At 42.2% G+C, this 14,216-nt stretch overlaps 1 protein-coding gene across 4 annotated transcripts in view; it reads left to right on the top strand.

Annotated features, from left to right (window-relative positions):
- usp36 (ubiquitin specific peptidase 36) overlaps positions 1-14,216 on the top strand; it is a 73,089-nt gene that overhangs the window by 17,714 nt on the left and 41,159 nt on the right. For all 4 annotated transcript variants that reach the window (XR_011354874.1, XM_069930009.1, XM_069930007.1 and 1 more), the window contains exons 2-4: positions 222-483; positions 2,784-3,002; positions 13,885-13,995. Coding sequence is in view for 3 of the 4 variants with exons in the window: in XM_069930009.1 (XP_069786110.1) it covers positions 231-483; positions 2,784-3,002; positions 13,885-13,995 (583 nt within the window). In the remaining variant the exon portion in view is untranslated. The remainder of the gene's footprint in view (positions 1-221; positions 484-2,783; positions 3,003-13,884; positions 13,996-14,216) is intronic.

Below are 14,216 nucleotides of genomic sequence, written 5' to 3'. Positions count from 1 at the left end.
TATCTCCCAAGAACATATCTATATACTGTCACTCTATGCTTCCAGAGAAATGAGGTGGTGGCTCAATTTGTAAAAGGGTGAAAAAGTCGACAAAGATAATCAGTCCAAATTATAGTTCATTGAATTCAATTATGATGACTTTGATGAGCTTCTTGTTGGTGTGAGATTGTCCTTTTTATTGATGCTGCTGGCAGGAGATGAATTGTTTTTTTGTGTTTCAGTGATGCACCATGCCTATAGTAGACAAATTGAAAGAAGCCCTGAAGCCTGGTCGAAAAGATTCTGCTGATGAAGGCGACCTCAACAAGCTGCTGGCAGCTTCAGCAAAGAAGGTTCTTCTTCAGAAAATTGAATTTGAGCCTGCCAGCAAGAGTTTTTCCTATCAGCTTGAATCACTGAAGAGCAAGTATGTTATTTTGAATCCAAAACACGAAGGAGCTTCTGGTGAGCAAAATGCTTGTTCCACCCCAACCAAAAAACAAGGTAAGTGAATCCAGCTGCTTTGAGTAACTCTGTATTACTGAATGCAGTCTGAAGTTAATTGAATGCAATGATTGTCATCATTTGAGGAACACTGGCATTGGTTGACCTAGCTGTGAAACAGTTATGAATGGTTAACCTCACCACGTATAAAACACCCAAATCCCAAAAAGAGCAGTGAGCTGCCTCAATGACTAACAGCCAGTAGCGCTCAGATCTACTGTAATGAAATGATTTGAGAGATTGGTCATGGCCAGAATTAAGTCCTACATAAGTAAAGACCTGGAACCACTGCAATTAGCCTACCACCACAATCGCTACACAACAGATGCAATCTCACTGGCTTTCCACTCAGCCCTGAATCACCCAGCAGCAACACATACTGTATATCAGGCTGCTTTTCATCTACCACAGAATAATCTGCTCAGTATTGATCAGCAAGCTTCAAATCCTGGACCTCTACAACTGGATCTTTGACTCCCTCATCAAAAGACCACGATCAGTACAAATCGGAAAACAACGTTTCCTCCTCACTGAAAATCAACACAGACACACCTCAAGGATATGTGCTAAGACCACTGCCCCACTCTCTCTACGCCCACGACTGTGTGGTTAGGCACAATTCAAATTTGCCAATAATACCATGGTTGTCGGCAGGATCACAGATGGCAATGAGGAACCGTATCAGAATGAGATCAGCTAATTGAGTGGAGTAAGAACAACAATGTTGCACTCAATATTAACAAAGCTAAGAAACTGATTATGGACTTCAAGAGGGGGATATCAGGAGAACACAAACCAGACTTCATCAAGGGGACAGCAGCAGAAAGGGGAGAGAGTTTCAAATTCATAAGTGTCAACATCTCTGAAGATCTCACTTGGGGGCCTCCATGTCGATGCAAGCATGAGGAAGGCTTGCCAGCAGCTATACATGGTTAGGAGTTTGAGGAGATTTGATATGTCACCAAAGATTTGCAAATTTCTACAGGTGTACTGTGGAGAGCATTCTGACTGGCAGTATCATTGATATGGAGGTGCCAATGCACAGGACAGGAAAAGGCGACAGAAAGTTGTGAAGTCAGCCAGGTGGTAGCTCAAGAAAACTGCCTCTGACAGAAGGACCCTCACTACTCTCACCATGCCCTCTTCTCATTGCTACTGTCAGGAAGGAGGTCCAGGAGCCAGAAGACGAACACCCAGTGGTACAAAAACAGCTTCTTCCCCTCCATCATCAGATTTCTGAATGGACATTGAACCAGACACGACCTCATTTTTTCTCTTCTTCTGCGCTAATTTACTTAATTTTTAAAAATGTAATTAACAGCAATTTTGCACCTGTAATGCCACAAATTTTGTGGCAGGTATTCATAATGGCAATCTGATTCTGACTGACTGCAAAGCAGATCCTGAAGATGTGTATCTGACTGTGGATGGCGCTCACTACCGTAAGAAAAATGGAAGCAATTGAACAGATGAGAGAGAGAAACGATTTGTTCAGTTTACATGAGGGTGGGTGGAAGTGTTATTCAACTCAAACCAGTTGGAATGAATAGCTTGTTTCAAATCATTAAGTAACATATGGTTTATCTTAATTGTGTGAAAACACGTGGGCCATGAAAAATCACAGATAATGGCTAAGTTTTGTTCCAAAGGATACATTTGGAAAATTGTTGCAAATTTATGGCCTTATTTCTACATTTGTGATCAACCATTCTGACATCTAAAATGTTATTACAGCAGATGATTTGAGTGCACTATTGATCCAGTAATTTATTTTAAACAATATTTGAGTTTCCTTTGGTAAATGTTGTTGACTGATACAGCACTCATGTTCCATAAATCAGATTATTGTAGGTTAATTTCACATTCTTTATCTTACAACAGAAAGATCAGATATTGCTAATTTTTGTAAGCAGTATTCCTTGTGTTATATTGTTGATCTGTATTTTGAAACCACCTGATAATGTTATGATTTTGAGTGAACTGTTTCAAAGCTAATTTTTACTTTCAAATTTTAACTATGAACTCTATTTGAATAATATAATTATGCACAGCATTGTACTTTTGAAAAAGTGCATTAGTCAGGGATACTTGTGAAAATAAGTCATCAAAATGTTTCAATTTTTAGAATTGTTCTCACATCTCATTATTGTCCAATGGTTTTTTTTGTCAGTTTGTGTCTGCTCTAAAATCATTTTTCTGTAAAAGTAAAACTAGAGTAGGCATAAAGTATATATTTGACATTTTGTCCAGTTTATTTTTTTTATTCCTGATATCTAAACACCTTTTGTTAATGTATTCAGTTTATGAAACGAGTGGCATTCCAAACGATGGCATCCCAGCCCCTCAGAAAGTTCTATTTCCAATGGAAAAACTGTCCATGAAATGGGTGCGGGTGTACAGAGTTGGAGCTGGACTGCACAATCTTGGGAATACCTGTTTTTTGAACTCCACAATACAATGCTTGACGTACACACCACCACTGGCCAATTATCTCCTCTCAAAAGAACACAGCAAGACATGTAAGTTGTAAGCTTGTGTATTTTGTACTTTTAAAACAAATTATTGTGTGCAGTCATGTTCAGGAAATATTTCCACCCTCCCTTTAATCGAAAAGTATTGATATTCCAGTTTGTGTGCCTAGGTTTTTGCATTGTATTTGGATTGTGGGGACTTTAGAAGATATTGAATTATATTCCTATGAGGGTCAGGAAGGGATTTTTTTGACCAGCTCGGGAAGTTTGGGAGCAATTTGGTTTTATGTCAGCTGCAGGCTATGTGCTGACCCTGAGAGATCAAAATGATATGAAAATAACAGCTGTAAATCAATTATTAAGTAAGCTGCTGCCTGCTGCCGATAAAGAGAAAATTGGATTTATACAGTGTCCTTCACACCATCAAGACAACCTATGAACTCTACTTCACTTGTAAAATCGTTGACTATGACAAACCCTGGGCTCTTCAGATTTGTTGTGTAACATGTCAGGAACATTGTACACACCAAGTTCAATTAAAATTAACTTAATGTTTCTCCAACTTCCTATATACAGCAAATCTGGAATGATCTTTGCGTCCATTAAAATTGCCGATTACTTTTCAGGAAGCAAATCATTTTAAAAAGATTGTTGTCCAGTGTAATGACACTTAATCAGTTGAACAATTCGATAAACTTTGGTATTGCTACTCTGACAACACGTCTTATCCAAATGGAAAGGATAGATATTTTTCTTTAATTTCCATACTATAATTTGGACAGTGTGAATTTAAATAGGTTGGAATTTCCCCCACTCTTTGGCTTGGCTTCGCGGACGAAGATTTATGGAGGGGTAATGTCCACGTCACTAATGAACTGCTTTTCGCACAAAAAAAAAATTCTGTTGCAGATTAGGTTTTAAAAATACTTTTGTCACATTCATATTTTAAAAAATCTGATTATGTGCATAATAACCAAATCCTAGTTTGATTTGCTCTTTCATTTGACCCGTCATGGTGTGCACATTTTGAAACATCTGCTAAATTCCCCAGACAAGTTCAGGTATGTTCAGTTCTATACCAGGATCAATGTGACCACCACTGCTTGAAAACAATAAACATCAGAGGTGAATGTTGCAACGTTTCTGTTCTGGATAAAATGTACATGACCATTTTATTTTTATTTGTCTTCTGTTATTTCCTGTATTGCCTATTAAAGCGAAGATGCTTTATAAGTGTTTAGAATGTTTGAGATTTCTGACTACGAAAGCAAAGAAATTTGTTAACCATTCGGCAGTTGCTCTTTGGTGACTTTGAATTCTGGAAAGCTCATGCAGGTCTGTTCAATCTAAGAAGTGTTTCAGAAGAATCTGGGCTAAATCAGTCTTGCAGCAAAACCTGTCATATTGTTTGCTTTGCAGTGGTTAAATGTGATCTTGGCATTTCCCTTGCCCTAATTTAAAGAGGAATTATGGCACTGGGACACAGCTGAAGTCATAAGATAGGAACATATTTAAAAAATCTACATAGGAAATGCTGCATTCAGCAAGTTACAAACATTTAAATAGATATCTGATAGGAATGGTATGCTTGCAGGGTTACAAGTTCAAATATTACTGCTGCAGCTGGGGAATTTAAATTCAAGTAATTAAATATATCTGGCATTTTTTAAACTATAAGCCTGTGAAACTATTACACTGTTGTAAAGCCAGTCTGATTATCCATCGTGCTCAAGGGAAGAAAATCTGTCATCCTTGCACTCTCTTGCCCACAAGCATCTCCAGACGCATTTCTCTGGTTGACTCCTGAAGAGGTCTTGTATCGTTACTCAGTTTAGGGTGTGTTTGGGAATGGAAAATAATAGCTTTGCCACCAGTGTAGATATTCTGTGCAAAAATTAATTTTAGAAGGGTTAAACAGAGTATTGATTTGAGAGAGTGAGTACTTGAGATAATTAGCAGGGACAAATAAAGAGGGATAGCTGAAGAGAAGCGGCCAGTGAGTGAGTGAGCGGCCCAGTGAAGGAGTGGAGCTTTGAGGCTTTGGCGAGCTGAAGCTTTTCTTCCATTGAGGTAAAGCCAGGTGGGGTAATTTAATCCTTTAATTAAATTAGCAGTAGATCGTGGAGTCAGCTAGGGCAGTGGATTGGTCTGATTGTGGGACATCTTGGACAGCATAATTGTCTCTGATGACTACACCTGCAAAAAGTGCATCCAGCTGCAGCTCCTGACAAACCAAGTTAGGGACCTGGAGTTGGATGAACTCCAGATCATTCAAGAGGCAGAGAGGATGATAGAGGAATTTCAGGGAGACATTCACGCGCCCCCCCCCCCCCCCAAAAAAAAACCAGGTAGCTGAGTGACTGTCAGGAGAGGGAAGTGGCATAGATAGAGCAGCGCACTTCTGCGGCTGTTCCCTTGAACAACAAGTATACCGTTTTGGATATTGTTGGTGGGGATGACCTACCATGGATAATTTGTAGAAGTCACGACTCTGGCATTGAGACTGGACCCTCAGCTCAGAAAGGAAGGAGGGAAAAGTGGAGAGCAGTAGTGATAGGGGATTTGATAGTTAGGGGGACAGATGATGCCTATGTACCAATCAGCCCAGAGTGAAAGGGGCACTTACAATCCAGGGACAAAATAATGATGCATTAATGATGATTTTGTTTGAGTACAGGAATGTGAAGGAAACAAAAGATTTAAAAGGTATAAACTTTGCCGACCTATATAAACTTTTATAAATTTCTAAAGAGCCAAGGAAAGTAGCAGCAGGGGGTGGGGGGGGGGGGTGGAGGAGAGAGAGGAGAGAGAGAGTGCGATGGCGGACTCTCGTAGAATTCCTTGTGGCAGAGAAACCCCTCCATGAGTGCTTCATGCATACGGCCTTTCTCTGCTGCACAGAATTCGGGGAGGGCAGATCCACCATCACTCTTTCCCACGGTCTTTATAAATTGTCCGCTATTGCTGCTACCACTTTCCCACGGTCAGTTCTAAATTTTTGAAGGTTTATATAGGTCAGAACAATAACAACAAGGGCTGAAGGGCTCATTAAGCATTATGTAGAGCACAGTATATGCTTAATTATGTTATAATTAGTCATGACTGATTTTGTTTAACTACAAGATCATAAAACATCAGGATTTAGGACAGGTCCATCATCGCTCAATTTGTCACTCGGACATCACCGGTGGAGGATAGACTCCCCTATCAGTGGAGACGGCTTGTGATGAGTGTGAACGGACGCAGAGAACCAATTAACAGTGGTCCAATGTGAACGGCAAAACAGCCTCTAACCATTTCACTGAATGGCTAATTTACTGATTTGCCAGTGTGAAAAGGTCTTAAGATTGAAGATGTTGTGGACTGCAGAAAAGGCTTTCAAAGCTTGCAGAAAGATCTGGACCAACTAGAAAAATGGGCCTGAAAATGGCAGATGAAATTTAATGCAAGTAAATGTGAGGTGTTGCATTATGGAAGGACGTGCACAGTGAATGGTAGGGCACTGAGCAGTGCAGAGGAACAAAGGGATCTGGGAATACCCTGAAAGTGGCATTGCAGGTAGACTGGGTAGTAAAAAATGCTTTTGGCATCTTGGCCATCATAAATCAAAGTATAGGAGTTTGGATGTTATGGTGAGGTTGTATAAGACATTGGTGAGGCCAAATTTGGAGTATTGTGTGCATTTCTGATCGCCTAACTACAGGAAGGATATCAGTAAGATTGAAAGAGTGCAGATAAGATTTAACGGGAAAGATTAGAGTGTTAAGAGTGTGGAATGAACTGCCATCTGATGTGGTAAGTGCAGGCTCCCTCTTCAGTTTTAAGAATAAATTGGAAAGATACATGGATAGGAGAGGTCTGAAAAGTTATGGAATAGGCTCAGGTCAGGGAGACTTGAGGAATGATGTTTTGTCACAGACTAGAAGGGCCTGTTTTCTGTGAACAAAACAAAGGACTCTACATCACCTTTGTTAACCTCACCAAAGCCTTTGACACCGTGAATAGGGAAGGGTTTTGGCAAATACTAGAGTGCCTCGGATGCCCCCCAAAGTTCCTCAACATGGTTATCCAACTTCACGAAAACCAACAAGGTCGGGTCAGATACAGCAATGAGCTCTCTGAACCCTTCTCCATGAACAATGGCGTGAAGCAAGGCTGCATTCTCGCACCAACCCTCTTTTCAATCTTCTTCAGCATGATGCTGAAACAAGCCATGAAAGACCTCAACAATGAAGACGCTGCTTACATCCGGTACCGCACGGATGGCAGTCTCTTCAATCTGAGGCGCCTGCAAGCTCACACCAAGACACAAGAGCAAATGTCCGTGAACTACTCTTTGCAGACGATGCCGCTTTAGTTGCCCATTCAGAGCCAGCTCTTCAGTGCTTGACGTCCTGTTTTGCGGAAACTGCTAAAATGTTTGGCCTGGAAGTCAGCCTGAAGAAAACTGAGGTCCTCCATCAGCCATGACTACCAGCCCCCCCACATCTCCATCGGGCACACAAAACTCAAAACGGTCAACCAGTTTACCTATCTCGGCTGCACCATTTCATCGGATGCAAGGATCGACAACAAGATAGACAACAGACTCGCCAAGGCAAATAGCGCCTTTGGAAGACTACACAAAAGAGTCTGGAAAAACAACCAACTGAAGAAACACACAAAGATCAGCGTGTACAGAGCCGTTGTCATACCCACACTCCTGTTCGGCTCCGAATCATGGGTCCTCTACCGGCATCACCTACGGCTCCTAGAACGCTTCCACCAGCGTTGTCTCCGCTCCATCCTCAACATTCATTGGAGCGACTTCATCTCCAACATCGAAGTACTCGAGATGGCAGAGGCCGACAACATCGAATCCACGCTGCTGAAGATCAAACTGCGCTGGGTAGGTCACGTCTCCAGAATGGAGGACCATCGCCTTCCCAAGATCGTGTTATATGGCGATCGAGACAGAGGTGCACCAAAGAAGAGGTACAAGGACTGCCTAAAGAAATCTCTTGGTGCCTGCCACATTGACCACCGCCAGTGGGCTGATATCGCCTCAAACCGTGCATCTTGGCGCCTCACAGTTCGGCGGGCAGCAACCTCCTTTGAAGAAGACCGCAGGGCCCACCTCACTGACAAAAGACAAAGGAGGAAAAACCCAACACCCAACCCCAACCCACCAATTTTCCCTTGCAACCGCTGCAACCGTGTCTGCCTGTCCCTCATCGGACTTGTCATCCACAAATGAGCCTGCAGCTGACGTGGACATTACCCCTCCATAAATCTTCGTCCGCGAAGCCAAGCCAAAGAAAAAGTGTTTTGTGGAGAGTCGCACAGTAACCTAACAAAACAAGTTTTTTGAAAAAAATCGTATACAGACTATATATACTGCAGTTTGCACAGCGTGGCCAATCTTGCCAGGAAGCTATCAGCACTTGATTGATGCAGGAAAAAAAGGGCCAGGCAAATGCCCCATATCCTTCGTCCAATTTTGAAGTACATCCCTGTGAAATAAACTTTTAAAATTGCCACAGCCTTGCAAATATCGCGTCTTCAAATGCAGGGCTCGGACCTGACTGCCTGCCTCGTCTCAGAGAAAATAAAAACCGTGAAAGGTGCAAGGATTTATTTCAAGCTGTAAAAGACTGTTCTGTACTTCAAACTCAGCTGGGAATTTTGGATAAAACTTGCATAAAATTAAAAGCTGACTGATGATAAATGAATGTAATTTGGAGGAATTTTGGGAAAAGTCTTGAAGCTTGGCCCTGAATGTGAACCCGATTAAACAAATGGTGAATTCATCCACTGGCTGGGTGCCAGTATTAATTATTGCTTTTTGATGATATTTAGCTGTTTCATTCCACCATTCTCATCCACACGATCACTTCCACATTGCTCGACAGCTTTTTAATGTGGAATATGATGCGTTGGATAACTGCCGTTTCTTTCAGTTCACCAGTGAATTTGCAATTCTTCTTGGTATTCACTCTTTATATGGAGATGCCTTTCTTCTGGTCTGATTATTTCCTTCAGCTGATCAGTGCTCTGCAGTGCTGGAATCGTGCTCATCCTGAGCTGAGTTTCTCTCCTTGCACCATTGCCAGATTATTTGCTTGTGACTCCACAGTGGTTTGTTTTTTGCTTCTATCAAAGCAGTCCCTGCAGCAGAAATCCATCTTTTCTTTATCATTACTTGATTAGTTATTCTATCCTTTCTTTATCATTCTTTGTACATTCTTCCATTTGGCGTGATTTTATTTTTAATTGAGTTGATGATAATCCAAAACCACCACTTCAAAATTTATTTATCCTTTATATTGCACTTGAAAATTGGCAGATCGCTTATATAACCATATACAGCACAGAACAGGTCAGTTTGGCCCTACTAGTCCATGCCGGAACAAATCCCCACCCTCCTAGTCCCACTGACCAGCACCTGGTCCATTCCCCTCCAATCCTCTCCCCTCCCTGTATCAATTCTCTTTTCTTACAAAAATGAGAATTCATGGATACGTCTTGGCAACAGGAATAAAACCCAGAACAGTAAAAAGTTCAAGCTGCGAAGGGAAACGTGAAATGTGTATCGCAATCAATTTATTTCCAATTTAATGGAAATCTGGAATAGATATATTTTTGATTCCGTAGCACAATTGAACATTACAGCACAGAAACAGGACCCTTCTAGTCTATGCCAAACCTTTTATTTTGCCTAATCCCACTGACCTGCACCCAATCCATAGCCCTCCGTACCTCTCCCATTCATGAACCTGTCTAAATACTTCTTGAATATTAAAATTGATTCCTTTTTACTAATTGAAAATCATTTTCAGCAATGATAATAGCTTGGAAAAAGCTCCTGAACTGAATCAAATATGAAACCTTAATAATTCAAGCAATACATTATCCAGAAGACAGCAGTTTGCATCCTGTTTTCAAAATCTGCTATTCAATCATTCTCATTCCGATATCCACCCATAGGGTGGTATGCAAGGAAATGAGAAAAATCTCTGTAGCACTCCTGCTTCCAAATATGGCTCATTTTAAATGTTTGTCCTCTTGCTCCTTTAATCTCTGTGACTCTCACAGCTTCTCTGCCCTTTTAAAACATTTGGGTAGAACGGTGATACAGGTAAGTCAAGCAACTATTTTGCAGTTCCAGTGGCCTTGGGCTCTGGTGCTGTTCCTTGTGAAAGTTTTCACATTCTGGTTCTGAGGCGACATCGATGTTCATCCATGTCCTAAAGAGAATAGAGTGCAAATGAGTGTTAAAATGGAGTGGTAGTTGATTAGAATGTGGTGAGAATAAAATAGAATCTATATAGAAATAATGTATAATTGGTAGTCAGCAAGGACATGTTGGGCTTCAACAGCCAACTTCTTCAAGTTTGCTTGCTTTCTCCAAGTGAAAGATTTAGTGCTGGGAATTTGTTTGCACATAAAGTTGTGACTATGTCTTTGTTGAATAGATGAAACCCTCCTGATCTCAGCCTGACTTGGGCCCTTTCCTCAACTCTTTCTGGTACATTGAGTCAGTTGGTGCAGAACTCCGAATTCTTTACCTTTACCTCTCTTGCCACTTTGCTCTTAATTCCACGTGATCCATTTGTGACCTCGGTCTCCATTTCAAGAGGACGAATTAGTAACCTGTACTGTAAGCCTACCAAGAGTCAGAGCACCTCCTGTAAGAGCTCCATTCCAGTCTCCATCTCTAATGTCCGCCTGATGAAAGGACTTTCCATTCCAGTGCCTTTGAGATGACTTTTTCACCAGCCGTGACTTCTTGTCTACCATAGTAACAAGATTTTCCTCCTCTTCCTATACTTCTGTTTCCATTTCTTCTCCTTCCACCCTCGAGCTTTCACATTAAATAGGTCTACCACCCATGATAGGGTTCCTTGTTGCACCATCTCCTGTCCTTTCAACATTTCAAAGGGACTGATTACTCACTTCAAGTTTAATTCCTCTATCTCTGCAAACTATTCCTCTTCTTGCATTGGTTTCTTTCTTTGGCTTGGCTTCGCGGACGAAGATTTATGGAGGGGGTAAAAAGTCCACGTCAGCTGCAGGCTCGTTTGTGGCTGACAAGTCCGATGCGGGACAGGCAGACACGATTGCAGCGGTTGCAGGGGAAAATTGGTGGGTTGGGGTTGGGTGTTGGGTTTTTCCTCCTTTGCCTTTTGTCAGTGAGGTAGGCTCTGCGGTCTTCTTCAAAGGAGGTTGCTGCCCGCCAAACTGTGAGGCGCCAAGATGCACGGTTTGAGGCGATATCAGCCCACTGGCGGTGGTCAATGTGGCAGGCACCAAGAGATTTCTTTAGGCAGTCCTTGTACCTTTTCTTTGGTGCACCTCTGTCACGGTGGCCAGTGGAGAGCTCGCCATATAACACGATCTTGGGAAGGCGATGGTCCTCCATTCTGGAGACGTGACCCATCCAGCGCAGCTGGATCTTCAGCAGCGTGGACTCGATGCTGTCGACCTCTCCCATCTCGAGTACTTCGACGTTAGGGATGTAAGCGCTCCAATGGATGTTGAGGATGGAGCGGAGACAACGCTGGTGGAAGCGTTCTAGGAGCCGTAGGTGGTGCCGGTAGAGGACCCATGATTCGGAGCCGAACAGGAGTGTGGGTATGACAACGGCTCTGTATACGCTTATCTTTGTGAGGTTTTTCAGTTGGTTGTTTTTCCAGACTCTTTTGTGTAGTCTTCCAAAGGCGCTATTTGCCTTGGCGAGTCTGTTGTCTATCTCATTGTCGATCCTTGCATCTGATGAAATGGTGCAGCCGAGATAGGTAAACTGGTTGACCGTTTTGAGTTTTGTGTGCCCGATGGAGATGTGGGGGGGCTGGTAATCATGGTGGGGAGCTGGCTGATGGAGGACCTCAGTTTTCTTCAGGCTGACTTCCAGGCCAAACATTTTGGCAGTTTCCGCAAAGCAGGACGTCAAGCGCTGAAGAGCAGGCTCTGAATGGGCAACTAAAGCGGCATCGTCTGCAAAGAGTAGTTCACGGACAAGTTTCTCTTGTGTCTTGGTGTGAGCTTGCAGGCGCCTCAGATTGAAGAGACTGCCATCCGTGCGGTACCGGATTGGTTTCTAATGCAGCTGATTAAGTATAACCCTTGTAGTTTTTCTGTGCCCCTTTTAGGCGACTCATACAATCTTTATAACCCTTGTAGTTTTTCTGTGCCCCTTTTGAGGGACTCATACAATCTTTATAACCCTTGTAGTTTTTCTGTGCCCCTTTTGAGGGACTCATACAATCTTTATAACCCTTGTAGTTTTTCTGTGCCCCTTTTGAGCGACTCATACAATCTTTATAACCCTTGTAGTTTTTCTGTGCCCCTTTTGAGGGACTCATACAATCTTTATAACCCTTGTAGTTTTTCTGTGCCCCTTTTGAGGGACTCATACAATCTTTATAATCCTTGTAGTTTTTCTGTGCCCCTTTTGAGGGACTCGTACAATCTTTGAAGGTGAGGCAGGAATTCACAAGGCACTTTCAATTTTGCATTTGGTGCTCTTGATAAGTTTCCTCTGTATTGGAGAAACCAAACGTAGATTGGGTAATCATTTCATAATTAGGTAGATTTCCAATTTATTCTCAGAGTACACACATGACATCACATACAAAATTACTTTTTCTACGGGTGAGACAGAACTACCACTTTTGAAAGAGCAAAGAAAACTGTACACAACATGCACGAAAACAAATAAAGAAATGTAAACAAACTGTGCAGTACAGAGTCAAAATTAATCAATAAAGTGCAAAAGTAAGAATCATTAAATGAGTCCCTGATTGAGTTTGTGTTGAAGAGTCTGATGGTGGAGGGGTAGCATCTGTTCCTGAACCCGGTGGTGCAAGTCATTTGGCACCAAAACCTCTTCCTGATGACAGCAGAGAGAACCAAGTGTGTGCTGGGTGATACTCTCTGACAGCAGCATTCCCTATAGATGTTCTCGATGGTGGGGAGGGTTCTGCCTGTGATGTCCTGGGCTGTGTCCACTACCTTTTGCAGGGCTTTACACTCAGGGGTATTGGTGTCCCCATACCAGACCACAATGCAGCTGGGTGGTCTGTAGAAATCAGCCAGGGGTTCTGATGTCATACCAAACCTCTGCACACTCCTGTGAAAGCAGAGGCACTGTCGTGGCATCACAAACTAATCCTGAGCTTTCATTGCTTCTCAGTTTAATTCCTTGTATCACTCCTGCTTCATTGGCCTCCTGCAAATGTTCCAACAACGCCAAAGTGAGTTTAAGGAACAGCACCTAGGCTTCCATCACCACACCTTCCATCACCACACCTGCCATCACCACACCTGCCATCACCACACCTGCCATCACCACACCTGCCATCACCACACCTGCCATCACCACACCTGCCATCACCACACCTGCCATCACCACACCTGCCATCACCACACCTGCCATCACCACACCTGCCATCACCACACCTGCCATCACTCGCAAGTCAAAATTAGTTCAAAAAATTTCACATAGCCAGTCTTTTCCTTCACATGTTTCTTTCTGTCTCTGCTGATGTTTTAAGTAAAGTTTGGTCCACATCTGCTATGTTCTCCCTGCCTTAGCCTCCACCTGCAGCTTGAAGGATGCTTGTTTTCTTACTTTACCAGTTCTGGTGGAAGGTCATTGACCTGAAATTTTGACTTGCTCCCACTGTAGATGATGTACTGACATGCTGAGCTCTTCCAGTATTTTTTGCTTTTTATTACCAATTCCTCTTTCTGGGAAACCTCTTGGGAACATTTTGTGCAGTGAAGCATATCACTCAGTCTCAGCTATTGAATTGAATTATAGTTTATTTCTAACCACCAATTGACAATTTGAATTTACGATTTGTCCTTTGATGTCTCAAATTTAGCCAGACTGTACTCTAGCAGATGTCATCAAGATTTTTCAACTTGCTTTGTTATTTTTCTATAGGTACTCAGACTGGATTTTGTATGATATGTATTATGCAGAACCATCTAATACAGACTTTTGCCAATAGTGGAAATGCTATCAAACCCTTGTCATTTATCCGTGAATTAAAAAGTAAGTTGTTCATGTTCATTGCTGTGATCTGGTTTCTAAGAATAATTGGCTTCAGGATTGCAGTTTATTGAAGATTTATTTAGATGATATTCATTTCAATCTGTTGCAAACTGTGCCTTCCTCACCATGTTGTGGAACAAAATTCTTGCTGCACTTCAATCTACAACATCTTGTTTCTAGCATTAATGTCAGGATTGTGGCACCAGAAGTGCCCACTTAGT

The sequence above is a fragment of the Narcine bancroftii genome, chromosome 3 (assembly GCF_036971445.1).
Source record: "Narcine bancroftii isolate sNarBan1 chromosome 3, sNarBan1.hap1, whole genome shotgun sequence".
NCBI lineage: Eukaryota > Metazoa > Chordata > Chondrichthyes > Torpediniformes > Narcinidae > Narcine > Narcine bancroftii.
This window is presented reverse-complemented; position numbering and strand designations above follow the sequence as displayed.